At 41.4% G+C, this 27,615-nt stretch overlaps 2 protein-coding genes and 1 long non-coding RNA gene across 5 annotated transcripts; 2 read left to right on the forward strand and 1 right to left on the reverse strand.

The window, feature by feature from the left end:
• The first annotated feature begins 5,935 nt into the window (after positions 1-5,935).
• prdm12a (PR domain containing 12a) lies at positions 5,936-9,645 on the forward strand. The gene is made up of 5 exons (XM_026176916.1): positions 5,936-6,325; positions 7,753-7,943; positions 8,059-8,214; positions 8,434-8,548; positions 8,672-9,645. The coding sequence occupies exons 1-5, from the start codon at positions 6,100-6,102 to the stop codon at positions 9,109-9,111; spliced, it is 1,128 nt and encodes a 375-aa protein (XP_026032701.1). The 5' UTR covers positions 5,936-6,099; the 3' UTR covers positions 9,112-9,645.
• A 1,374-nt stretch (positions 9,646-11,019) lies between these two features.
• On the reverse strand, positions 11,020-14,851 carry LOC113025692 (uncharacterized). Of its 3 annotated transcripts, XR_003272826.1 has the most exons (6): positions 14,340-14,851; positions 13,703-13,776; positions 12,782-12,855; positions 12,464-12,696; positions 11,417-11,506; positions 11,020-11,328 (listed from the first exon to the last, which is right to left on the reverse strand). It is a non-coding gene; the product is annotated as an uncharacterized LOC113025692 (long non-coding RNA). The 3 variants fall into 3 exon arrangements; XR_003272825.1 differs by lacking the exon at positions 12,782-12,855 and having other exon boundaries at positions 14,340-14,841; XR_003272827.1 differs by lacking the exons at positions 12,782-12,855; positions 13,703-13,776 and having other exon boundaries at positions 14,340-14,836.
• Positions 13,803-27,551, forward strand: fbxw5 (F-box and WD repeat domain containing 5). The gene is made up of 10 exons (XM_026173746.1): positions 13,803-14,075; positions 15,895-16,090; positions 16,182-16,339; positions 20,803-20,986; positions 21,325-21,473; positions 22,359-22,688; positions 22,781-22,961; positions 23,049-23,196; positions 23,281-23,493; positions 24,802-27,551. The coding sequence occupies exons 2-10, from the start codon at positions 15,904-15,906 to the stop codon at positions 25,073-25,075; spliced, it is 1,824 nt and encodes a 607-aa protein (XP_026029531.1). The 5' UTR covers positions 13,803-14,075; positions 15,895-15,903; the 3' UTR covers positions 25,076-27,551.
• Positions 27,552-27,615: the final 64 nt, after the last annotated feature.

Consider the following 27,615-nt stretch of genomic DNA (forward strand, 5'->3'; position numbering starts at 1 on the left):
ATATTTCTAAAATCAGGAACATTTATTTGTTACTAAATGCTTATGTACACTGTTATTTTGGATAGACAGTATATGGGATCCCTTTGTTCTTTGGACTTGAGAGAGCTGTTCTGTTATATTTTTTTCTTCCTATATTTTCCTGTCTTTGCTCAGTTTGCGCGCCAAAATGAACCCAAGAGTTGTAACATTTCAAAAGGCAATATGATCTATTTTTTTCTAGCTCTGTCGAAATGAAACCATGATTGTGTGCTTAGCAGTCTTGAATACAGTGTTTTGTTGTCACATGTCGTAAGATGTTTAAAACGTTTGTTTAAAATGTCTTTTCTCTCCTTTTACATAATTCAATAAAATGAAACTGTGATGTTTTTTGTTACAGGTTTTTTTTTTTTTTTTTTTTTAAAGGTTAAAAGGTTTAAGGTGGGTTAATGTCAGCCAGTGGCAATAGTTCTAATTTAATTCCTGTTGTGCATTGTTATGCTGTTTCATTGTCATTTTTATTGTACTCTGGTTTAAAGAAAGGTGCAATATCTTATTTCACTTTTGAAACAAAGATGGGTTCTCTAATATTTTGACAGACTTTTTAACTTGTAGTTTTAAGATGATTTTTTTTTTTCCAAATGCAAATGTCATGGATAATTTATTACACTGATCTGATTTAGGGGGATGTTGCAAATAGCTTTTTTGACTTTGCTACCTTGTACAACTATGTATATATATGCTCATATATTTGACTGTTTAATTTAAACATCTGTTTCATATATATAGATATATAAATACTTTTTTTCCTGCGATCAGAGTTGCAGGAAAATTGTCCCTCTTTTTCTGTTCTGTTTTCATACTGAAAATGTTCAGATTGTGAATGTGCGATTTGAAATTTGATGTTGCATCTTGTTATGAAGCAAAACAAGACGTGGTGGATTTTGTTTTTATTTTATTTTTCTCTCCTCTCCTGGGTGTGTGTTCTGTACCTGAACTATTCAAGACTGCTAAGCCCCTGTAATTCGTACCTGTGTAATAATTAATGTAGTATTTTATGTTTTAAGTATTATGATCAAAACCTGTCTTATTTGGTACCTCCCAGTTCGCCGGCGCCCCCTCTGAGCCCTTGCTGTGGACTCAGCGGGGCGTTGGACTCAGTCCAATGCTAATACCTTTTTTAATTTTTTTTTTTTTTTAATTTTCTTGTGTGATCTAATATAAATGATGCGTCATTATAGCAAGTGATTCTGGTTATTAACGTCATTTCTTAATGAAAAGGGATATAAATTCAAAATGTCTAATTATGGTGTTTATTTTGTTTGGTTCTTTTTCCTCCTCTTGTGTACAGTTAACCATGTATTGAAAACATCTGGACTACCTTTATTGTGTACTGTTGAGCTGAATTTTTATTTTATTTTCTTTTTTCTGTTTGAATATTGTAATCATTTGGATGTCTTTGGTTGTATTCTGATACTAAAGTGTTAAATTTCACATCTGAAACTTTCTGAGAGCTCTATTGTGTTCGTGTGTGTATATATATACTAACAGATGATACATAGAGGATATATAGGCCAAATGTATGTTTTCATGTTTTATAAGCAGAATATCTATTTTCTATAGTCCATTGCCAGTTCTCAAATTCAAATAAATTTTCCGCAAGCCTCTCTTGTGGGTGATTTATGCTATTACACGTTCATAATGGTAACTTTCCTGCACTGCCGAGCTGCTGCATGCTGTAATACTTCCACTGCGTTACGTCCACAGACAAAAAAAATACCTGCGTGTTTAAGAGTCTGTTGCATGACTTTTCATTGAAACTGATTTTTGATTTATTATTAAAATAAGCCACTGCCTTAAGTTTCTGGATGAGGACTTCAGTTGGAGTTGTACTATAGCAGACTTCACCTTCAGAGCCTGTCAGGAAATCTAAAGTTGGCCTTCCTTTTATCTTTTTTTTTTTTTTTTTTTTTTTTTTTTTTTTTTTTTTTTTTTGGTTGTTGCTCCAAATGCTGCACTACTTGGCCACATTTCCTCTACAGCCATTCCTCATTGCACTTGAAACAATTCTTGCACTTTTTCCTTCCTCATCCTTCTCGCACATTAAATGCTTAAAGCCAGCATCAGCTCATTCCACTGTCCTGTCCCACCCCTCCTCCTCTCCTGCAGCTCTTTCCAGCTTTGTCACTGCACATCTTTGCCCTCAGCAGGGAGGCTCTTGCCACAGTGGATCCTGCGTGGCCCCGTAGCGGCCCCTGCTTTGATGCCGTGCAGCTGTTTCCAAATCCAGCCCTTGATTTTGATCCTCTTCGTCTTTAACGTGCCATCCCTGTGGACGTTTTGGACCTGCTGGGTCCTTTGTGGCCATCTAATAATTTTTTCTTTTTAAGCAGAGTGAGAGGGGCACTTCATTATCTGTAGACACACCGAAGCATTTTCCTGCTTATCCAAACTGACAGTATGATGGGGAATTTATGCTGAATATGCCGATCTGTTGCACAGGCAGGTGCCCCTGTATTGAAACGTTGATTTAAAAATGATCCTGCTTGTACAATAGTACTGTGGCCTTTTTAAAAGCGACTGCTTTCAGTCTGAAAAATGAGAAGAGCAGAGCATTTAAAGTAAACCACATTTTTTTTGATGTATTTATGTGCAAGTAAAATATGCCTCAAATTATTTTAATGACTTTATGCAGGTTTTGCAAATGTTGTGCCAAATCAATGTAGTTCTAGGGACCTTTACTTCATTTTGAGGCCTCTATTGTTCCACCTCACTTAGCTTGTAAACAGCAAAATGATCTATAATTTCATAAACACTCTGCAGAGTGTCTAAAATTAGATGCGTCATTCTGCATTTATCTTACATCACCTGAGCCCGAATCACTCTTAAATTCCTAGATTTTTTTTTTTTTCCTCCCCAATCATAGCTGAACATTTTCATTATAATTCAATTTTATTTTGACTATATTTGAGGTAAAATGGCAATGTAATGTTGGGAATATCGTTCCAGAATAACATTTTTAATATAAGGTAATTATAGTCTACTCGGCATGAAAAAGCCTTCGCAGTTCAGAATTATTGGATATTTTTAACACTGTTAGATGGGGGGAATGGCAGCAGTGGTTGTTTTATCCTCTTCCCCCTGCTCTGTGTCCAGGTCTTGTTTGTATAAAAGAGCATTACTGATTGGAAAGGCCAACTTCGACTCAGCTGACTGTACGACTTGTTTTTATTACGTCTGCATGCAATTTGGTGCAGTTTCATTAGAAAATATTTTAGAAAACGATCAATTTGTCTCAGACTCATTATTTTTAAAAGGTAAAAGTACAGTTGTCAGTATTTGTTTATTTTCAAATCGCACTCCAAACTAATGATGAGAGAAACTGGATTTGTGGGACTTTTATCCACAGCTTAGCAGTTTTGCGGCTGCTACTAAATTTGGGTACATTTTCTCTTTAGAAGTGTGAAGTAGATTTAAGGGGATAAATCAAGTCGTGACATTTTAATTATTACTGCAGTTTCTGCTGATTGATCGAAAAAGGAGACTGATATAACTTCGCAGCTTCACGTCGCAGCCAGTGTTGGGCAGGACGAACCAAACCATGTTTCAATTAGTTTCCATGCTTTAAGTAAAGGTGGGCCTCCACACACACACACACACACACACACACACACACACACACACACACACACACAACACCTCCACATCCAGCAGGTGGCCTGTCCTGTCCCGCAACCGAGGGAGAGAGGGGTGAAGAAAAAGAGGCTCTTAGGGGTGTGGGTGGGGTGGGGGCTGCACCTCTCTCACCTTTGCAGCAGATGAGCCGGCCTCCAGGATCCGGCGCACTGTGGCAGCTACCTTAATCTGTTTTTAATGACACTGCGGAGGATCCCGCGGGAGGCTCTGCGCTCCTTTCTCCCTGCTGGTTGGACAGCGTGTGTGTGTGTGTGTCTCGCTGAAGCGGGCCTCAGTTAAATTCATGCGGATGTTTGGGTAAAGTGTCAGTGATTTACGTTCTTATTTCTAACTAGCAACAAAAACGGGGAAAAAAAATTCCAAGCAAATTCTTGAAAGCATCTTTTAATATTGAGTAATTTTCAGTTTATTCTCTGACATTTTAATGTGTAAAGCCAATCATGTGTTTTCTCCTGTTTTTCTTCAGGGGTGCATCTCTCCATTCTCACCCCCTCCGATTCGCGTAAAATTCCGCTATTTACCCACAAACAAACGCTCGCCTTTGATAGGTTTCCCAGCAGCTCTTTGAAATCCATCAATTACCACATTCTTTGTGCAATAATTGTCAATCATCCACATTAAATTGATAAGCTTTAAATGGACAGAATAATGGCTTAAATTGTTTTACAATGGAACGGCTAAGCGGGATGATTTGCCATTGCTGACATGCCCGCGGCTTTACCAGCTCCGCATAATGCCACAGGTTAATGCATAAATAAGCAAATCAAATCCATGCGTTACCCCAATTCAATTCATTTAATTCCTCTTTAATAAAGAAGCGGCCCACCCCCCCCGTCCCCGCCATTTACCTCGGATTTGTGCGATGAATGCTATAAATGTAAATCAATCTAGATGAGAAAGAATCCCATTGAAAGAGCAGAGAAATTTCATCTGGGAAAAAGGAGACAAACGTGGGAGGGGCCCGCTCATAAAAAGCAGCTGTACACGGTAATCTTTTTTCGTGCCCTGTCACTCACCTTGCCTTTTCACTATCTCTGCAGCTCAACAAAACTCTCCGCTATTGTATTTACTTGCCATATCTTCTGTGCCATTACATCGCCATAGTCCATATTCGTCCAGAGAGAAAGAGGGAGAGAGAGAGCTCAACGTTGCCCACTTTTTTTTTTCGGACAATCCCCTTGTAGTTGTTGGACTGAAAAGAGGAGTGCATGGATGTCAAATTGCCCTCAAAACACCATGAAAGATTGATTTGCAGCACTTTTCAGGGCCCTGACATTACTGGGAGGGGAGCTGAATAGGAAACCTGTGAGCCAGGGATGGAATAAAGATGTCCTCTCTGCTGGAAAAGAAGGAAAAACTGCCCATTTAGCCCCAGTCCATCAAGCCCGAAAAATAGGCAGGAGAGGAAAAAACACAGAGGACTGCGACTATATGGAGAAGAAAAGGGCCCATATATACTCATCTAAACGTCGCCACAATACCGAGTGGGGGTGGAGGGGATCCGAACATCCATGAATATTAAACCGCTTACCTCAACAAGGGCTTGAAAAAGTGAACCACGTCAAAGCAGCTTTGCATTTCTTTTGCATGCGAACAAAGCTGTAAAAGAAAGAAAGAAAGAAAGAAAGAAAACCCTAAAGTTGAGCTTGTTTCCATTCTTGTTATTCCCGCGCTAACTCTTCACAAAAAAATTAATATTACCACCACATGAATACGAAATGCATGAGAAAAAAATGGGCGAGCAACTCCCAGACGCAATGACCCACTTCTGTACGCATGAGGGGAAACTTCTCGTTCTTCTTCATCATCATTTTAACACCACCTTCTCCTTCTTTATTCTTATTTATCAAACATACATCATTAAGAAAGTCCCAACAAATCCACGGAAGCACCCCCCCCCCCCCTTCCCCGGCAGCACAGGTGTGCATTTAAAGCGGTTTTTTTATTTTTATTTGTGTGCCTTTTTCGATCTCACAAGCATGACTACAATGGCTTTGCGCATGTGTGTTAATTTAATATGCAGCTTTATGTGCGGATAATTACCAAAGTAAAGTTTGCCCCTCCGCTGACCCACCCTCCCTGCCTCCCCTCACTCTCCCCTCCTGTCTCCGTTGGTTTTAATGTCTCTGCTGGTTTGTTGCCGTGCAGCAGGCAGGTCCACGCGGTGAGGGGTGTGTCATTAATAAGTAATTAGACAGGGGTCACACTAGCCACTTATATAAAGAGACCCCCACAACCAGGCAGGGCAGCTTTACTGCGCACAGTTTGGAGCAGAGAGAGGGGCGGACTGAAGAGCAGCTCCCTGTGTGTCCACTTCTTCTTCTCCTTCTTCTCCTCCGCTCGCTGCAGCTTCACTTATCATCATTTCTGGGTTGATTTTTCCCCTCCTCGCTCTTTGTGTTTTTTTTTTTTTACTCGTCTTACAACATGGGCTCCGTGCTACCCGCCGACGCTTTGGCTCTAAAATCTGGATTTAAGTGTCCCAGTCGCTCGCTGTCGGACGTGATCACATCGGACATCCTGCACAGTTTCCTGTACGGCAGGTGGAGGAACGTGCTGGGCGAACACCTGGCGGAGGAGCGGCAGGGCAGCACCGGCAGCAGCCCCAAGACCGCCTTTACCGCCGAAGTCTTGGCTCAGTCCTTCGCTGGAGGTAGGCTGAGCTGCTGATGCTCTACTATTTCATTCAAATGTTTACCCACACTTCAGTGCGGGTTTGTGGTTTTTTAATGCCGATTTTGGTTTGTTTTCGTTACACCAGGTTGTGCGTAAAAGGTCCCCTTGATTTGCGCTTTATGGCTGTAGGACACATTTTTGGAAGTATTTGATCAAATCATCTTTCTTCGTTAATCAAAGCCGACAATAAAACTTTGTATTTTTTCCCCCATAGATTTTCTCTCTCTCAAAATTCTCATTTATTTTCATCGCTATAAACACGGACCTGTTACTGGCCTTCTACAGCGCTTACGTCCTAAACTTTCCCTGACTCCTCGCTGCTTTCCACGTTTTCTCCCAATTTTTTTCTGCTTTTATTTCGACCCATTTAACGCGTTAACCCTTCCCCAGCTCCGAGACCTCGCGCTGGAGGCTTGTTAGGCGTGTAACTGAAAGACGCGGAGCATTAAATTCATTTGGTTAACTTTGTGCTTGACCTGGGAAAGTTTCCACTTAAACCTCGCGGAGTGAAAGGTTTCCTTTCTTTAAGATGTCCCCGGGTTTTTCTTTTTCTTTTTTTTCTTTTTTTTTTATCCTGCATTCATCAATCTCCGGACAGTCTCTTTTCCTCTCTTGGCAGCTATGGGGCTCCGGAGCCTTTCTCTTTCTCTCTCCTTAAAAGATTTGCTGTTCCTCACATAATGCACCGTGAAGGCTAAATCTAATGCTATTCATTGCATGTCAACCATCTAATCGCCTTTCCATTTTTTTGTTGCAGAAATTTCTGAGGCTTTTAACAAGTCCGCGTTTCATTCAGTGCAAATTTATTGCTACAAAGTTCTTAAAAGGATAATGAATTTGGAATTAGCCGTTTCTTTTCCAGTAAACTTTAATGAATATCACATCTGAAGCATGACAAATTGTTGGACCCTGCGCAATAGAGGACCATTTAACCCCTATTCGGACGGGATTTTTTTTTTTTTTTTTTTGGCAGCCGAAGTAATAAAAAAAAATCTTTGATTTTGACATTAAAGAAGCACGATTTTCTTTTTTTCCTCCCTCCTTTCTGTTGCGGATGAAAATGCTTTCCGAGAGGCTTTTGCACAACAAAAAGTTTCAATTCAGCCAGATAATCGAATTAAACGGAGGATGAGGTGTAGCTTAATATTTCGTGACTAAAATAAGATCCAGTTCATTTGCTGCTTTAAGGACTTTTTTCCAGCAAAGCTTTGGTGCTGAACGTCTCCCGACCACAGTGATCTGGCTCCCATGCCCTTTAACTGACACAAAGATTCATAGTACGCGGTATCATCTAAACTGACCAGCTGCTCTCAGTATTTTAACTTCCTTATAAAAAAAAAACACAACAAAACAAACAAACAAAACAAAAAACATTCTCACGTTTCTTCCTCTTTATATTCGTAGAGGTGCAGAAGCTGTCCAGCCTGGTGCTGCCCAGTGAGGTGATCATCGCCCAGAGCTCGATCCCCGGTGAGGGTCTGGGCATCTTCTCGAAGACCTGGATCAAAGCCGGCACCGAGATGGGCCCCTTCACAGGGAGGCTCCTGTCCCCTGAACACGTGGACCTATTCAAAAACAACAATCTCATGTGGGAGGTGAGCTTCTAACTTCATTTGTTCATCCCGCAGCCTGATGAGGCCCGTGTTATCCAAATTCCTTAGTCGGACTCTTTATAAATTTCTCCCACTTTTTATTGCCTTGTGCGCTCAGGTGTTCAACGAAGACGGCACAGTGCGTTATTTCATCGACGCCAGTCAGGAGGATCAGCGCAGCTGGATGACTTACATCAAGTGTGCCCGGAATGAGCAGGAGCAAAACCTGGAGGTGGTGCAGATCGGCAGCAGCATCTTCTACAAGGCCGTGGAGGTGAGGACGCACTTAGGTTCAGTCCAGATAGCAGCTGTAACATGCCCATGGCATTAAAATACCTCTAAGCGTGTAAAATGCAGGTGCCACCTGCTGGCTAGAATAAGAACTTAACCCGTGATTTCTTTCTTTATCATTTGCATCATTCACAGAGCAACTAATCGAAATTTCACGATGTCTAACTGATTTTTTTTTTTTATCTCGCCTTTTCCCTCTCAGACCATCCCGCCAGACCAAGAGCTGCTTGTCTGGTATGGAAACACTCAGAACACGTTCCTGGGAATCCCTGGAGTTCCCGGAACCGAAGAAGAACACCAGAAGAAAGGCAGAAATGGTGAGAAGCAGGTTTTATTTCACTGTGAATGAAAAAGGAGCTACTTAAAAAAAATCACGGTAACCACGTGAAACTCGAGCTGAAAAGGTTTTCAAACATCTCCTGCTCTTTTTTTCTCCCCAGATGACTCCCACCCCTGTGACGGCCCTTCCTCGTGCTCCCCCTCCTCCTCCTCCGCCACCCCCTCTTCATCCACGAGTCGGATGCGCTGCGTCATCTGCCACCGCGGCTTCAACTCCCGCAGCAACCTGCGCTCGCACATGCGCATTCACACTCTGGACAAGCCCTTCGTCTGTCGCTTCTGCAACCGGCGCTTCAGCCAGTCGTCCACTCTGCGCAACCACGTGCGCCTGCACACCGGCGAGCGGCCCTACAAGTGCCACGTGTGTCAGAGCGCGTACTCCCAGCTGGCGGGCCTCCGGGCGCACCAGAAGAGCGCACGGCACAAACCAGTGGCTGCCGGAGCCGATGCGTCCTCCCAGGTGTCCCCTCCTCCCCCACAAATGACAGCCGTACCCCACCAGATGCCCCTGGTGCACCACATCCCAACCATGGTGCTATGATGACGGAAACACTGGAAGGACTGCCAGGCAGGACGACGTTGCACTTTAGATTAGAGCCGATTAGAGCAAAGGGTGCTCAGTGAAAGGAAAACACGAGTCGAGGTGACGGTGAAAGCATTTCTCGCCTAATTTGTTTTTGCGTGTTTCTTTTTGTCAGAAATCATGCTTTAATTTTTGTGTTTTGGGAGATGAAAGAAAGAGAGAAAAGACAACCCATATTTCGTTTTTATATCATTTGTTATCAGTGATTCTGTGCGTAATCCTTAAATCTAATTGATATGTTTGCATCAAATCCTCACCAGCTCAGGTGTAAAGTACCATCACAGATGTGTACAGTCATGTGAAACTAAGGGAGTACATGGTTTCCGCTGCATTGTTCCACACTGTAAACTAAAATAGTCACTTTAACGTTGTACAGACTGGGTACTTTGGAGAGTTAGGTAATTATATAAAAAATGGAATTGTATGCTACTGTACATGTGAATGTAAATACATTTGTGCTTTCTTCTATTCTAAATAAATGATATGATATTACATGTGGTGGTGTTTCAGTTATTTTCATACATTAGTTCATCATTAACCATATGCCCACGTTTTATTATCATATGTAAAAGCATCATGTTTCCTTGGACAGTTAGATTCTTTCTTTACTTTCCACAACAGCTCCAAATATTTAAAGGAAAGTCAACATATAAAATAGAAACATAGAATAAATGATATTGGTTTGAGTCCTCTCCCTATCGTCAGCATGCAGGAGAAGAATTTAGTGAATTAAATCAGTGAAGTTGTTCTTCTGAAATGGTGCGTGTGCCTCAGGATTAAGCTTTTTTGGCTGTGTCTGTGTCTCTGGGTTTCGGAGTGTTTGTTGCCCATGTGTTTTTTTTTTTTAAAAATACATATAAATGGAGGCAAAAAGGGATGAAACATAATGTTCAAAAACGTAGATACTTCTCTAGCTCATTGGCTCATCATTTTTGGCCTGGACTTGTAATAATCTTTGCATCATAACCATTATTATAAGTAGTTAGATGGGCATCTAAGGAGCGACTGGAGTTCTTCCAGTTTCTTGAAGACGTTTCACCTCTCAGCCAAGAAGCTTTTTCAATTCTAAAACCAAATGGTGGAGAGCCCCTGGTGTTTAATCCCCAGTGGAAGTTGTCCCTTAAGAGTGTCGATAACCCACTATTGATCATTTGCCTCATCATGGTCAGTTATCAGAAGATGAGGTGCTGAATTTTAACAATAAAAAGTTAATATGCAGTGTACAGTATTAAAGTACTGACTGGCATGGATACTTTAACATATTTGGTGTAATCCCATTAACAAGTAGTTGGCGTGTTTTTATGATTAGTGCATATTTCCTGTGTTGCCATGGTGTTTTCATAAACCTTGGAAATATTTTTATAATCCTGCACGCTCAGCAGACTGATCCCCAACAAGTCCTACAGCCTGAAACAGTAGTTTCTTCCACAGGATGGCGCCAGAGACACTAGAGAGAAGAGATGGTTTCACAAAAAGGTCATTTTGTGTGTTTTTATGTGCTATCTTTGCTCATATTGGTAAATAGACTGTAGGGGTTATATGATTCTCTGTTACTGTAACTCCTGTGTGCTCTCTATTATAACCAGTCCAGTTCTTTTTGGCCACTTCAGATATTTTTATACGACTGTTATTTTATATTTGTTGCATTTTCTGCCCCACTCTTGGCCAGATCTCTCTAGAAAAAGACAATTTTTATGTCAGTGACACTTTTTAGCTCGATAAATAAAAGTCACTTTACTGAAAACTGATTGCAGCCTCACTTTGTACGAGCAATCGTCTTTCTTCTTTTCTTTTCTTTTCTTTTCGTTTTTTTTTTTTTGACAAATACTAGAAATCACTACTTTACTGGAAACACACCAGGAAATACAAAATGAAACATCCTGCACAACTCTTTATTGGTTAAAGTCATGATGTGACATGATGACCTGACTGATGCTGCTGTATTTGTCAGCTGTCAGACATTATCCAGCTTCCCAAACAGGAGTTTTTAGATAAGTCATCATTATAACAAGCACAGAGCAACACAAAGTCAGACCAGAGCGGAGATTAAACACTTTGCAGGGTGTCCGGGTGGAGAAAATGTGGCTGTCGTTCCTCTCCGCACCGCTGAGAGGAATTAGGAAGGCTTTTGACTGGATGTCGCTGCATCATCAGACACTGTCCACACTTGCTTTCCTGGAGAACGAGGTAAGTAACAGCATGTTTAGGACAACTCTGCAAATTATTGTTCTGAAATGATACCATGTTACCCAATGATGAACACCTTTACACTTGTATGCCTCTCCTGATGATGTCCCGTCCTTTGCTGAGGAGCAACACCAAGACACGACCCAGGCAGCCACATTGTGCAGCGCTAAATAAAGACAGAAACTTTATCTGTCTGTTATCTGTTGCAGCATTAGCCTAGCCTCTTCTACTGAGATAATGGTGCAGCAGGTAAACTGATCCCTATCAGGTGTAACATATGCCATTAACAGCAATATGTCTGTGAAGGTTCTCAGTCATCCAGGTCATCGTAGTCAAAGGAGTTTGCAAAGAAAAGCGTCTGGACTTCTTTAAGTTGCTTGAAGAAAAAGATAAAGGTCACTCTTTCGAGGATGCCAATGTTCACATTTTGGACAGAGAGGACAGATGGTTTGAAAGAGGAGTGAAAGAAGCCATCTATGTCCACTGTGAGCGACCATCTTTGAACAGAGGTGGGGGTTTACGACACCAACTCTCTGCCATCTATAATCCAGTTTTGAGATCCCTCCCCAGACGCCTTAACGCCCACTCACATCCTGGGCCATCTGATCTCAGGAATTCGCATAAGGTGGGGCCAGGTTTCACAATGAACACACCCGAAACTCTGGCTGATTGGGACCCACACCCAGTTTCACACATAAAGTTACCATTGACCACTGACCATTGGCTCAGGCGATTAGAGGATCATCAGGGGGTCCTTTTGTCCCTCTGTGGGGGGTCACTCCCACTAGGTTTATATCTGGGACTCTCCACCATTTGACCTTAGAACTGAAGAAGCTTCTCGGATGAGAGGTGAAACGTCTTCAAGCAACTTAAAGAAGTCCAGACGCTTTCCTTTGCAAGCTCCATTGACATATGCCATTAACACATTCACCCAGGATGCATGTCTATGTTTTACATCTTTATTTCATTAAAAAAATAAAACATAAAAAAAAGCGGTGAAAATGTTGCTTATCTAAACAAAAATAAATGCATTACTCACATTATTTAATTAATAAATATATTCATTAATAAATCTTTATGTTTAAAACTTTAGGAAAAAATCTAGGGAAATTTAAAATCTTACCAGAACATATCAGTCACAGCATGGCTCCACGTCAGTGTTTTCTTCACCGGTCAGTCTTGGGGTGTCAGATCTTGTGTAGCTGGTCAGTAGTCAGTGTTATATGTGCAGCGACAGTGCCAACCTAATGACTCAGCTATTTTTCAGTCACACAGGCTTCAGTACACAACTGGGGTGTCAGTTTACCACGAGCCACCACTCCTGTTACTGCCCTTCATTTCTCCATTGTCTGCTTACTTCATGGGCAAGAAAAGAAAATGAGATAATTTACTGATGCTAATAAAATGGCTTTTTATAGGGGTGGTGTATATTTTTACACACATATGAAAAAAGTTTTCCATCAGCTTTTTCTTAATTTTCCATCCAACGTCACCATGTCAACATAAATCTTAGAGCTGAAACAATGTTGGAGAAATAAAGTGAACAGTTTCTTTTATGAGTTTTCTTTTTGCATTTCTCTTTTTGCATTCATCAAAACAATCACATTATTTGTGTATGTCTGTTTGTGTGTGTTGCATCACTTTACATAAAAAAAAACATAAACAAGAGTAAAAAACTACCCAAAAAAAGTGTTATGTCTATTGGCAGAAACTGAGTTTTCTTCTCTGTCTCTCATCTAACTAAACATATCAAATTCAGAGTTGGAGATGATGATGATGATGATATGAGTCATAAAATATCCTAAGTGTAAATGCTGAACAGGCCGAGTTAACTTTGTTGAAGTTACTTTTATGTCTTAAGGAAGGAGACAAAAGATTTTGCATCGATTGGTTAGACAGAGGGATCGAGCTGGAAAGGATTAGCAGCAGCTTTGCGTGATTAAAGAAAGAAAGAGAGAAAAGTGTGTGTCAGGAAGGTGGAAGGAGGACTTTGAGGAGTTGATGAACGGTCACAGCAGATGGAAGAGAGCATGGAAAGGTGAAGGTGTCCTCTGGAGAGAAGAGGAATAAAAGTCAGTCGAAGCAAAACCGAATACATGTGTGCGAATGAGCAGGAGACAGTGGTGAAGACAAAAGGTGGAGGTGGGTGGAGACGAGTGTCAGGGTTGACTTGTGACTGATAGATAGCAGCAAGCAAAGGCTTACAAGATGACAGTGAGACCTGAGATGTTAAGATTAGAGGAGTATCTCAGCGGGTTGGGGGGTTTGGAGACACAATTAGAAAGACAAGGCTGACATGTGCAGAGGATGTTAATGATGAAGCTGCCAAACAAAAGAGGACGACCACAGAAGGAGAACATACAGAGGTTTGGTGTGACATAACAGGATACTAGAGTGATGCAGATGATCAGCTGTGGCGACCCCTAAAGGGAGAAGCTGAAAGAAGAAGAAAACGATTATGCAGTTAAATAAAATAGAGTTGCTTTAGTAATCTCAATATGACACAACATTTATTCTTTATCTTTACTTTTGACTTTTAAATCAATTTTTCCGAACTCTTCTGTCGGACTGCATACGTTAAAGTTCCTCTGTGTGTGTGTATCGATTATTCTGCCATCTATTAGTAGCGTCTGTCCGTCTCGTAGCTGCTGCAGGATTGTTGTCATTTTCTGTGGCTAGCGTTTAGCGCTGGCTAGCCGTTGGATTTTTCTCTCCAACATACTCTGATCCAGCAGGTGGGTTGTGTCATTAAACCTGTATGAAGCGAGGCTCTTTAAATTAGTCAACGAAAGCTTTTAGTTGTAAAATTAGCAGCTAGCAGTCAATATTGAGTGTTGCCGGGCGCAGCTAAAAGTTGAAAACAAATGTCAGCTAACAGCTAGCTGCATTCTTAATAAGTTAGCTCGCTTAAAGCTAGCTACATAGTCTTCTGCAGTAGCTGAAAACGAAACTCTTTTCCAATTTAGACTGGCAAACAAATACAAACGTTTATTACTTACAACGTATTTCTACAGATGTCCGGTTTGTGAGGAGGAAGGCTAGACTGGTTTGATTTCACTGTAAACATAGTACCCGACATAAAATGTCCATGTTAGGTCATCGTTTCACGACGGTCCCTCACGGAAGAGCTGGGGACGTTTACTCCAAAGTTGGAGAGGGTGTCGATCACATTTTTAAAAACTCAGTTCACGTAAAATTTTCCGTTTTGCACTTTTGTGATGTAAGGAAATGCCACGCTAACATGGCCCTGTTCCAGCTGCTGTGAAGAGGACTCGACATGTCAGCTCCCCCTTCCTTTCAAAATTCTGCAAATAAAGCAGGTTTTAAGGAAGAGGGCAGGTCGTAGGTTCACTGACATCACGATGATGTCTTTAATGGGCCGCTGTCTTTGCGCTGCAACAGCTGTCAACAGCTGTCTGGCTTCAGATAATCTCATTAATGGTGGAGCCACAAAAATATGCAGCACCCTGACTGGTTATTTTATTTTAAAAGTGTAGCTGAAATTTTCATTATAATTGAGCTGAAATGAACAGAAAACGCTAATGCTAGAAGCTGGATCTGTATTTGTTCTTTATAGCTCGTGCAATAAATAATAAAAATAGAATTTCAGTCATATCTCAACTGACTGGAGTCAGAATAGGAGTTAATCTCATGGAGCCTGAGTGATGTCTTTATTTTACATTGTGTGTTTTATAAAGCAGTGAATGAGGTTTTTTATCCTTGGTTGAATCTCAACCAAAATGCAGCAAATAGAATATAAAATGCAATATACTCACATGGATAACATAAAAAGGATTATAAATGTGCAGTCATAAAAATATTTGTTTGGACAGCTTTAATTTGGAGTTGAAAGAAGCTCACAGAAACTGTCCAGTTTCCTTCCTGGCTTAAAATGGGCTTTTGGAGTTAGACCACATAGATAAGCGTGATTGGTCAAGATAAAGTTGCAATTCTGTACATTTTCCTGCCATTTCTGACCATTTAATGATCAAAAATATATTTTAAGTTTACTTTACGGACGTGTAGACTGTTGAGGGTGTACCCCCATCTCTTACCTCTTGGGAAATACTCCACAAACCTCATTTAAAGTGCTTAAAAATTTATTTTTTTAATCATTGTCCTTGTGGTTTTTCTCTGGCCAAAACCTCTTTGCTATTAGTCAGAGAATGGCTTATATTCAGATGAAACCCTGAGATATAATATTGCTGCTAATTTTTCTAACAACAACAGGGACTAATTAATCATCATCACCTAATATGTAGCAGTCCGGGAATCCATCAGCTAATTTTTCCCTCTGGAGACAATGGTCAATATTTCCGGGCCAGAGATATCTGAGACAAGACTTCCTGTTTTGATGATTTCAAGATGCACATCGACAAATGAGTTCCCTATTTTGGTATCCTAGCAGATTTTTTTTTTTTTTTTAACCTGAATGCAGACACAGACTGCTCAAACACAAAACCAAAAAGCTTCATAAAAAGTTGGCTCTTTTATACTTTGTGCCTGAAACCTTTGCACAGCACTATACTATACCCGTGTGTGCGTGTTACTCAGGATGTTAGGATGGAGTGTGGCCCAGTTCTGCCGGACAGCCTGGTGTTGGAGATCTTTCTGCGTCTGCCCCATGATGCTGTGCTGAGAGCTGGTCTGACCTGCCGACAGTGGCTGGCTGTCTCCAGAGATGAGTTCCTGTGGAGGGAGCTGTTCTACAGCTACTACCGCATTCCCCGCTTGGTACCCCGGCACCCTGGTAAATATCTTTATTATTTATTTGTTTCTGAGAGGAATTTAGTTACTGCTGAAATGTTCTCTCATTAATTCCAAAACCTGCCTGTGTGCAGCGGCTGTATCGTGGTACAGGGAGTTCAAGCGTCTGTTTGACTGCATCCCCTGTGTGGAGGTTCAAACTCTGAGAGAGCACACCGACCAAGTCCTTCACCTGGCTTTCTCTCATCGGGGTCACCGCTTCTCCTCCTGCTCAAAAGACTGTACTGTTAAGGTAAGATATGCTGCTGAGGTTTCTTATTGTCTATGGAGGACAAGGGGACACTTTTACTCAATTTTAGGTATTTTACTCATCTGGGGGGGTTGTTGCAGAAGATCAGTGGCAACTTGCACAAACAGTGCAAACAGAGTAAGGGAAAAATGTCTGACTACCTGTGCAGCAATGTCTTGCTGTCCAAATACATAGTGAGTATTACTCCAGGCCATAAAGTGCAAAGTATGCAGCAGTGCTCGCGGAAATTAGTGGACAACCAATGGCACAACTGAAGTACTCAATACCATCACGCAAAGAAAAAAATACAGTGTTGAGAGGACGAATAGAAGTGTAGTGGAGAGTTAGTCATGATTCCTGCTCAATCATCCAGCGCTTCCCACTGAAAACGCTTCATCCAGATGAACAGAGTCAACTTTCTGGGACAAAATATTTCTATTTTTTGGTTAAATACTGTTCGTAGAGTCGTGATTAATTAGAAAAAAAATTATGTTGGTTTTTATTTATTTGTCTAACAGTGATCAGTCTCATCTGTGACTGCAGTGGTTCAAGGAAAATGATGAGTAGTGTCAAAAAGTTTCGTGCTCTAAGAAGTTTTTATAGAAATGGTGATGCTGAAAGCTTGCATAGGCCATTTTTTATTTCTCACAGAATATTACCAAGAATAGACGAGGGACTTGCTAAATATTCAGCCCTGTGAGCAAAACCGATAGTGGCAAGGCAAGGCAAGTTTATTTGTATAGCACAATTCAACAACAAGGTGATTCAAAGTGCTTTACAGAGACATTAGAAACAAGAACAAATAAAAAGCATGATTTAAAATTGATTAAAACAAGCAAATTAACTAACTAATTAACAAACAAACAACAGTATATAAAATCAGAACAGTAGATAAAATCAGTAGTTAAATGTAAGTTTTGAAATTTAAGCTTAAAGTGTGGATTTGGTGCTTTATTCAAATGCAGCTGAGAACAGGTGAGTCTTCAACCTGGATTTAAATAAACTGAGTGTTTCAGCTGATCTGAGGCTTTCTGGGAGTTTGTTCCAGATATAAGGAGCATAAAAGCTGAATGCAGCTTCTCCGTGTCTGGTTCTGACTCTGGGAACTGATAAAAGACCGGATCCAGATGACCTGAGGGATCTGGATGGTTCATACTGGGTCAGGAGGTCATTGATGTATTTTGGTCCTAAACCATTCAGAGCTTTATAGGCCAGCATCAGAACTTTAAAGTCTATCCTCTGACGGACAGGCAGCCAGTGTAAGGACCTCAGAGCTGGACTGATGTGGTCCACTTTTTTGGTCTTAGTGAGGACTCGAGCAGCAAAGTTCTGAATGAGCTGTAGTTGTCTGACTGATTTTTTAGGTAGACCTGTAAAGATGCTGTTACAGTAATCAAGCCTACTAAAGATGAATGCATGGACTAGTTTTTCCAGGTCCTGTTGAGACATCAGATCTTTTATCCTTGATATATTCTTGAGGTGATAGTAAGCTGACTTTGTTATTGTCTTAATGTGTTTTTCTAAGTTTAGGTCTGCATCCATCACTACACCCAAATTTCTCGCCTGGTTTGTGGTTTTTAGATGTATAGATTGAAGTTCTCTGGTGACCTGTAATCGTTTTTCTTTGGCGCCAAAGACTATTACCTCAGTTTTGTTTTTGTTTAGCTGGAGAAAATTGTGGCACAACCAGTCATTGATTTCCTCAATGCATTTACCAAGAGCCTGTACAGGGCCTCGGTCTCCTGGTGACATTGTGATATATATTTGTGTGTCATCTGCATAGCTGTGATAGTTTATTTTGTTGTTGTTTATAATCTGTGCCAGTGGGAGCATGTAGATGTTAAACAGAAGGGGTCCCAAGATGGAACCTTGGGGAACTCCACATGTGATACTTGTCTGCTCAGATGTGAAGTTACCTATTGATACAAAGCATTTCCTGTTTTCTAAGTATGTTTTGAACCAGTTTAGTACAGTTCCTGAAAGACCTGTCCAGTTCTCCAGTCGTTTGAGTAATATGTTGTGGTCAACTGTATCAAATGCTGCACTGAGATCCAGTAAAACTAAGACTGACATTTTTCCACTGTCTGTATTCAGACATATGTCACTAAACACTTTGGTCAGAGCGGTTTCAGTGCTGTGGTTCTGTCTAAAACCTGACTGGAAGGCATCGTAGCAATTATTCTGTTTTAAGAAGTAACTGAGCTGTTGAGAAACTGCTTTTTCAATGATCTTACTTAAAAACGGGAGATTTGAGATCGGCCTGTAGTTGTTCATTTGTGTCTTGTCAAGATTGTCCTTTTTCAGTATAGGTTTGATTACAGCAGTTTTTAGTGATTCTGGAAACACACCTGATAATAAAGAAAAGTTGACGATCTGTAACAGGTCTGACTCCAAAGTCTTTGAGACCTTTTTGAAAAAACTTGTTGGCAGAACATCTAAACAGCAGGAGGAGGAGTTCAGTTGACCTAAGATGTCCTCCAGGTCTTTGCTGTTAATAGGTTGAAACTGTTTCATGGTGTTTAAACAGTTTTTTGGTGGACACAGTACATATCCTGGATCTGCTGTTGATGTACCAATTGCTTGTCTAATTTTTTGGATTTTTTCAGTGAAGAACTTGGCAAAGTCATTGCAGGCCATGGTCGAATGAAGTTCAGCTGCCACTGACACAGGAGGGTTTGTTAGCCTGTCAACTGTAGAAAATAAGACCCGAGCATTATGGCTGTTTTTAGTGATGATGTCAGAGAAGTAGGACCTCCTTGCATTCCTCAGTTGTAAATTATAATTGTGAAGTTTCTCTTTATAAATGTCATAATGAACCTGGAGGTTTGTTTTTCTCCATCTGCGCTCAGCTTTCCTACACTCTCTTTTTTCATTTTTCACCAGTGTGGAGTTTCTCCATGGAGACTTTTTCCTTCCAGAGATAACCTTCACCTTAATGGGAGCAATAGTGTCCATTACATTTAACATGTTAGCATTGAAGCTATTGACGAGTTCATTGACTGACCCTCTGGACAGGTCAGGTGTTAATGGGAAGACCTGGTTAAAAATTGCACTACTGTGTTCAGTTATACACCGTTTTGTGATCACTGTTGTTGATATATTTGTGTGGGCTGAGATTTTACTTTCAAAGAAAACACAGTAATGATCAGACAGGCCCACATCAGACACAGTAACCTTCGAAATGCTCAGGCCTTTGGAGATCAGTAGGTCAAGAGTGTGTCCTCTATTATGTGTGGCCTCTGTTACATGCTGAGTCAGCCCAAAGTTGCCCAGAGTGTTACTCAGGTCTTTAGTCCCTTTGTCCTGAGGGTTGTCCACATGAATGTTAAAATCCCCAGCAATAATTACACAGTCAAAATCAACACAGATCACAGACAGCAGTTCACTGAGGTCATTAAAAAAGTCTGTGCAGTATTTGGGAGGCCTGTAAACATTAAGAAACACAACTTTGGATGGGGCCTTCAGCTGTAAAGCCACATATTCAAAAGACTGAAAACTTCCAGGAGATAGCTGCTTACATTGAAATGATTCATTAAATAAGACAGCAACCCCTCCTCCTCTCCTGCTCGCCCTGACCTCACTGATAAAACTGTAGTTAGGAGGGGTTGTCTCGATGAGAACAGCTCCACTGTTACTTTGGTCCAACCAAGTTTCAGTTAAAAACATAAAATCAAGGCTGTGCTCAGTGATTAAATCATTAATTAAAAATGTTTTCCCAGCTAGAGATCTAATGTTTAATAAAGCCAACTTAAGTGTTTTAGAGGTATTACTTGTCCCCTCGTGTTTGGGAGCAGTCTGTGGCACACAAGGTATGTTTACTATGTTTAAAGATCTTTTAGAGTGCAGCTCTCTGTGTTTTGACCAGGCCACATGTCTCCTGTCACCTAAAAGTACAGAAATTTTAAAACCTTCTAGTAAACAGGGTCCCAGCTTCTCCTGGGAAAAGTCATCACTGCCATAATCCTCACAGCCCGGACCCTTCACACATCACGCATCAGACTGCGGAGACAGGGCATGAAGAGGAACTAAGGGGGGCGAGGCTGGGCAATGTGACTTCGATTGCTCTGTTGAGGGTGGGGCTCGATGGCGAACCTTTGGCCGCTCTGGTGGGGGGTTTATGGGGGACAAAAAGGGATTGGGACGGGGGGGTAGATCTGAGCCCAGCATTGACCCGCTCCATCATCTCCTCAGTGAATTTCAGGTGTGGGGAGGAGGGAGAAAGGGAGGGGGAGGAGGGTGATGGCCTGTCAGGGGTTTGGGGGACTGGGGAAGGTCGTGGTCCCTGGTCCTGGTCGTTGGTGTTGTTGAGAGAGTTGGAGGCAAATAGGGACCCCTCTTCTTGCCTTAGATGTCTCTCCTTTCTGAGGCTCTTCCTCAGATGCCATGGATGTGGCGTTGGTTTCTCTAAAGTCTTATCAATATCCATCCTGCACATTCTCTCACATCTTCTCTCTTCCTGTGTGCAGCTATGGGACACTGAGCGGCCAGATGGTAATATCTCCTTGGTGCACAGCTCCAGCATGCGGCAGTTTAACTGGGGCTACACCCAGTTCTCCCAGTTCAACGCTGATGACAGCCTGCTGCTCGTCTCGGGTGTCTACCTGGGACCACACCACTCGTCATCAGGAGAAATCGCTGTCATCAGTCTAGGTAGGAACCATGAAATACTCCAAATTGCTTTTGAAACCTCATGAACATCATTAAATAGCTTGATTTGATTTACATAGTTCAGGCTCAAAGAAGGAAAAAATACTTTTTTTTTAAATTTTGCGATTAATGATTACATTTCTGAATGAACTTCCATGTTAAATGCCATTTTTGGTCACATTTTATGGTGTAAGAGCTTTCACCCAACTTCATTATCCAACTCTCCAACTATGAGGTTATGCTCAGGGTTACTCATTTAAAACGTCACGTGCTAGTCTAAGCTGCATTTGTTCATTAATGTGTTCTCTGTGACGCTCTCCCCATTCGATGCGTTGCTACAGAAAATTACACGCTGTTGTCGCGGGTCAGGAACAAGCCCTATGATGTCTTTGGCTGCTGGCTGAATGAGACCCACCTGATATCTGGAAACCTGCACTGGATAGGCAACATGACATCCTGCTCTGTGCTCTGGCTCAATAAAGCCTTCCAGGTGAGACCATAGACTGTAGCCTTGATATTATTATTATAAAATCTGCCATGCAGTTATCATAAAGGAGGAAATGAGCAATATGTGTAGTCGAGTGGAAAATGTGTGTTTCCCCTGATTTAACCTATTTTCACTGTCAACATGTGAGTCTAACTAGAGTGTGTTTGCACAGGTAGAAAGCAACTAATTGTAAGATGCGTTTGAGATCATGAAAAGCCCTCAAAGACAGCTTACATTAGTCTATGAAATTAAAAACATATACACGCTTAAATGATAATAAAACACATAAAACCACTAAACTGTAAAAACTGATCAATAGATTGTAGACTAAGGCCATGTCATAATGAACGGTTCTGAATACATGGTACCGGAGATCCGGTGTAGGCATATCCCAAAGTTTTGGGGCAGAGAAACTAAAGGCTCAGGTTATGAAAGTGAGGAGGAGGATCTAGAAAACAGGATCTTGTGTGTTATCAAGTAGGTGCTTACATGACCGTGAGCGGAAAAACCTCCCAACAGCTGAGAAAACAAAGATTGCATCCACACATTAGTAGAAAGGTGGTGTTATTTTTCTTTTTCAGTATCAAAGACTGTTGGTGAGGTATTAATCCATTTGGTTTCTTTCAATAACTCTGAGAAATTTGGTTTGTTTTCTTTTTTTCAAAGCAGCAGACTGTAAACATATTTGTTTCTATTTAATTTTAATATGGCAGTGCTCTGTGGGTTTGCTCTTGTTTTGGAGCACAGACTCACACATCTCTAAAATCTTGCGTATATTCAGCAAATTCAATAAAATCGAGGAGCTCGTGGTTATGAATATATGTGAGCATGTGCAGCGGTGGGTTTCCAGGGGAAAAACAAAAAATAAACGTTCCTTTCCTGCAACAGGATATCGAATCGGAGAACGTCAACGTGGTCAAGTGCCTTTTCAAGATCCAGAACATCAACGCCAGCACCATTCGCACGGTGATGGTGGCCCACTGTCGGCGGCACGATAACCCGGACTTGCTGTTGGACTATGAAGCTCAGTCTCAGGCCCGAAGGCAGAAGGGGCAGCACCACCACCAGCCTCTCCTCTTTGACTTGGCAACGTCCGGTAGCGAGGAAGAAGAGGAGCAAGAAGAGGAGGAAGAGTGCCAGAGGGGAGCGAGAAGTCACGGCCTCCCCAGTCCTCGTCTCCCTCAGCCGACCATGTCGGGACTGGAGCACGTTATACATGTAAAGAATCTGTTTGGCTTTTGTTTTGTTTTTTTAGCTTTTTCATTTTTTAAATTCAATTTCTTTTGTTGCACTTTCCTTCTTCCTCCCAGAGCCGAAAAAACGTGGGGCAGAAGGAGCTGGAGATTGAGACCCAGGTGGCTCAGTTGATGGGCAGAGCCTACACGAAGCCCCCTGACCCCAGCCTCACTGAGCCGTCCGAGTCTGGGGAGGAAGACAAAACGTACTTACTCTTCACCACCGGCAGCCTTACATACTCCCCTCACCAGATAGGTAACAAAGTTATTCAGCAACGCTGCGATATTTTCTCAAAATTGTGCCAACCCTCTCTCACCTGGAAGCTCCTTTTTCACTTTCCAGGCATTAAGCGAATCAGGCCTGAACAGATGACCACTTCGGGTCCTGTTCTCGGCGAAGAGCGAAGTTCAGACGAGTTTTTTGATTCCCTGGATCATGTTATTGATATCCACGGTCACATCATTGGCATGGGCCTTTCTCCAGACCACAGGTAATTAAATGAGAAACATTTGAGCTTATTTGATCCTGTATCAGCTTTTTAGTTTAACATCGCTTCTCCTCTGTCATTGGTCAGATACCTGTATGTTAATAGCCGGGCTTGGCCAGCTGGATGTGTGATCTCAGACCCCATGTCTCCGCCCCCCATCGCCGAGGAGATCGACCTGCACGTGATTGACCTGAAGAGTTTGAGAGAGGAGAGAAGAAGCCTGCGCGCTCATCGAGCTTTCACACCCAACGATGAGTGCTTCTTCATCTTCCTGGACGTCAGCAGAGACTTTGTTGCCAGGTGTGTTTGTTATTTTATTCCTCAGACACAGAAGTTTTTCACACTTGAGCCACTCTCCACTGGGCAACAGAAAAGGAAGCGATACTGCAGTGTTGGGTAAACGTGCTCACCATTTCACTGCTCAGGATGTAAGAAATTCCCTTTTTTTCGTTTTGGCACAGTGCGTCACAGTGTGTCAGTTGTACATGACATTATTTCTAGTAACAGGGGTGTGTCAGAATTTAAAACAGTAATCAGACAGCTCGTTTGAATGAAGACGCTGCTTTCGGATGTTAAGGTTTACACTCAGGACGTGTCAGTCGTGAGTTTGAGCAAAAAGAAAATAATGAAGCAGAAACAAAATCTTCCCTCGAAACCGAGAAGAATCTGTTCAGTATGATGGGTGCTGTCATGAAGAGATTTTCCACTTACTGTCCATATTATTCCCCCACTACTTATATAAAAACAAATATTTCCCATGGCATGTGAAGATTTTTGTTGAGAGTGACAAGGATAGAGGGACAGCTCGGATTGAGCTGGTTTGGATATGTACGGAGGAGAGATGGTGGGCATAACGGACAGTAGATGTTGAAGAGTTGCCAGGCAGGAAGAAAAGAGGTAGACCAAAGGTTCATAGATGCAGTGAAGTGACACCCATTATCACTATAAGACAAAATGTAGATCCACAGCCGATATATCAGCAAGTTTGATTTGCTTCAGATTTCTCACAAGATAGAAACCCACAACTGAGACTCGGTTGGTGTCTCCTCCTAGTCCCAAACTGGTGATCTTTTGCATTTTAGGGAAATACGATACCGCATACTGTACCATACTACACGATACTATAGCAGGTTTATTTGTAAAGCACTTGAAACCAACCACATGGACCAAAGTGGTGTACAGAAGAATAAATAAAAGACAAAAAAAAACCTAGTAGATAAACACAAATGAAATAAATGAAATAAAATGTGTTCATAGATAAATATTAATAATCATATGCTGTTGTTTTAAGGGGTTTGTGGGCTGTGATTGTATGTTTATGTCTGAATAACTCAAATTCTGAACTCTGTGGTTTAATAGAAATATGTATAACACAGTTTTGTTAAACTCACTATTCACGATTTATTTGATTGAAACATTGATGAGGTAAAAGCGCTGCGTAACCACACACAGCTCCAGCTTCACAGGGGACTACCTTGATCTATTTCAAAGTAAAGTAAACGTATTCATGTGTTTGTCAGTTTTAATTGATATTCACTGCAAATGTTTACACACTAAATCAAACGCTCGGTAACCGCTCTGACTTACCCTCCAATCTCCCACCTGTAGTGGAGCCGAGGACAAGCACGGCTACATCTGGGACCGTCACTACAACATCTGTCTGGCGCGTCTGGCACACGACGATGTGGTGAACTCGGTGGCGTTCAGCCCCGCCGACCAGGAGCTGCTGCTGTCCGCCAGCGACGACTCCACCATCAAGGTGTGGCGTTCGCCGCGAATGATCCGCCTCGCACAGGCCTCCGCCCGGCCGCCCAGACCACGCAGCCTCCTGCCGTCCTGGCTGAGCCGCAGCAAGAACTCCTGCATCAACGGAAAACCATGAGTCAGGCTGGAAAACACTTGAAGCGGGAGGGGGAAGCATGGTGAGGAAAGTCTGATCTTTTCCCTTTGTGGTATGAATATATACACACCCCATGTATGTGTACAGCGTGGGCACAGTCTGTTGTTTTCGCTTGAGCTCACGGTGTCGTGACCTAAAGCAGTGACTGATTCAGCTGACAGGAAACGATAGCGGCTCAGACACAAGGGGGCGCTGTTGTGCCAGCAGAACTGACTGCAGACAGAAATGATACGCAACGTTAACACAGGTAGAGATGTAGAGAGTGTAGAGCTGACGCCTAAACACAGATGCCCAAAAACTGCTCCCCTGAAAGATGGTTGTTCTCCTTTTTTTTTTTTTTTTGTCTTTAAAAAAAAAATCAGTAAAGTTGCGTCCGAACAGTTTGGACTCCTGGATGTGACGTACACATGTATACAAAGGTCCTGCTCCTTTAGGGCAAAGTGCAACTGAGAATAAGCTGAGAAATGTTCGTTTTCCTATCAGCGGCTGTATCCAATTGACGTCTCGAGTTAAAAGTTCCTCATAAACGCTTTTCTCAAAGATTTTATAAAAGAGTATAAAACGAAAAGGGAAAAGGAGTTTGAGCTGCATTTAATGCGGTCTGCTTTTTTTGTTTGTTTGTTTTGTTTGTTTGTTTGTTTTTTGTCTGTGCCCGGGAAATGATTCATCACTATTCTATTAAATGTAGAATTACTGAGCAGTTTAATATAAGAGGAACCGCTGGCTGTGAAGAAGAGTTGTTTGTGTAGCTGAGTGTTTATTGGATCTGTATAATATAAAAATGTATTTAAACCCTTTTCATTCATTAGCATCACAACGCTGCACCCTTTATTTTGCAGAATTTTGTTAATTAATTTTGCTTTCCTTATTTAGCAACATATTGTGTCCCCCCTCTGGAGAAAGAAACTTTACAAGTAGAGCCTTTTTAGGCAATTACCTAAATCGGGGATGTCAAATTCATTTTATGCTGCGGGCCACTTTGATCTGAAGAGAACCAGACCAGTAAAAACATTTAAGTAAACATTTAATCCCTGACATTCAACACTACATGATCGTTTTTCTACATGATAAATGTGTAAAATTGCAGAAAAAGTGGTAGCACGTTGCCCAGACTGTCCTGTATTTATAAAACGTAAAGGTTTTGTTAATTACTCTTTTGTTAAACTGTGGACCCACGTTTTTTTTTTGTTTTTTTTGGTTGATAGTGTAAAAACAGGAATCTGTTACTTAACTGCTTTGGTGTAGTATGAATGGGGGAGGTCTGTGTGAGTCAAAAAAGCTGCAAAACTTATGAAAATACAGTAAAAATTTCCAAATCTATGCAATCTTTTCCAAAGCCGTCCATTGAAGTCTTTGCCGGGCCCATTATGGTCCTCAGGCCTTATGTTTGACACCCCGACCTCGAGCTCCAATTGGTCCTGTGGATTTTAAATGAAAGCCGCCGTTCTCCAGTTTGTCCACAGACTGCTGAACAGTGCTGTAGTGTATAAATAACTAATGTATCTCCTTAAGGATTAGAAGGCAGTGTTAATCTTTATTTTAATGTGGCACACATGTAACTTTTAATATCACTCTTTTTTTCTTTTTTTTTAAACATTAATATGCTGTAATAAAGATATTCAGTGGATTTCATGTTGTAACTTACGTTGCGTACCAGTGCCACAGACTTTTACCCAAAGCAAAGCAATAATGAGTTTCATGGACCTTTCAGGTTGCACAAGTGGCGCCTATTACTTGAAATTAAATTCAGTTTAGAAATGCTTAAAAATATTTTGACTAATTTTATTAGTCTTTTTTTGGTAAGTTGACAAGAAACAACAGATTAAAAACACTTCCACAGAAACAGACAGAAAGTATAAAGGACTGAAGACAAATTGTGTTGAAATGTCTGTTGGTATTTACATCATACTTTAAGTCCCCTTTGAGGTGCTTTTGCTGGTAAACACAAAGCAAAACAAAAAGTAACGCATGGTTACAGCTACAGTTCAACCAGCACAAAGGTACTTTACTGGCTTCTTATTTACATTTCCACGCAGATTAAAGAGGACGTGACTGATTTTAAAACATGGCTTTAATTATGATTGGGCGACTGTTTCACTTGTTGACTTTTCAGAATCCCCTGTGAATCCGACACTTGAACAAGCAGGTTTCATTCAACTGAACAGTGTTTTGTTTTTTTCCCCCCATGTTTTTAAATTTGTTTAAAAAGTCACAAACTTTCTCCTTTTTTTCCCCCCGAGCTCCCCTTTCACTTCCTCCTCATCACACTGTCATGTTTTGCCAATGTTTGCTTCCTCATGATCATTTTTTTCCAGCTTGTGTTCTATTCAAAATCTCCACGTTAATAAAGCGCATGCCCTGCAAATCCAGAAAACTGAACATGTGTCAGACTGATATTCTTTTCTGCCAATAAAATGTTGCTTTCTTGTGCAGTTTTTGATTAAAGGTTTTGAAAAGAGAGCTCAATGCATGCTTAGCCTTATTGTTATTGCCTGTTTGCAAGTATTTGTCAGTTAATGAAG

The sequence above is a fragment of the Astatotilapia calliptera genome, chromosome 7 (assembly GCF_900246225.1).
Source record: "Astatotilapia calliptera chromosome 7, fAstCal1.2, whole genome shotgun sequence".
NCBI classification, from domain to species: Eukaryota; Metazoa; Chordata; class Actinopteri; order Cichliformes; family Cichlidae; genus Astatotilapia; species Astatotilapia calliptera.

Bases quoted from the DNA above. Each gene is read 5' to 3' on its own strand.
- prdm12a (XM_026176916.1), top strand. From the start codon at position 6,100: ATGGGCTCCGTGCTACCCGCCGACGCTTTGGCTCTAAAATCTGGATTT. The intron at 6,326-7,752 runs GTAGGCTGAGCT...TTATATTCGTAG, and splicing joins GGCTCAGTCCTTCGCTGGAG to AGGTGCAGAAGCTGTCCAGC. The intron at 8,549-8,671 runs GTGAGAAGCAGG...TTTTCTCCCCAG, and splicing joins CCAGAAGAAAGGCAGAAATG to ATGACTCCCACCCCTGTGAC.
- fbxw5 (XM_026173746.1), top strand. From the start codon at position 15,904: ATGGAGTGTGGCCCAGTTCTGCCGGACAGCCTGGTGTTGGAGATCTTT. The intron at 16,091-16,181 runs GTAAATATCTTT...GCCTGTGTGCAG, and splicing joins CTTGGTACCCCGGCACCCTG to CGGCTGTATCGTGGTACAGG. The intron at 21,474-22,358 runs GTGAGACCATAG...TTCCTGCAACAG, and splicing joins GGCTCAATAAAGCCTTCCAG to GATATCGAATCGGAGAACGT.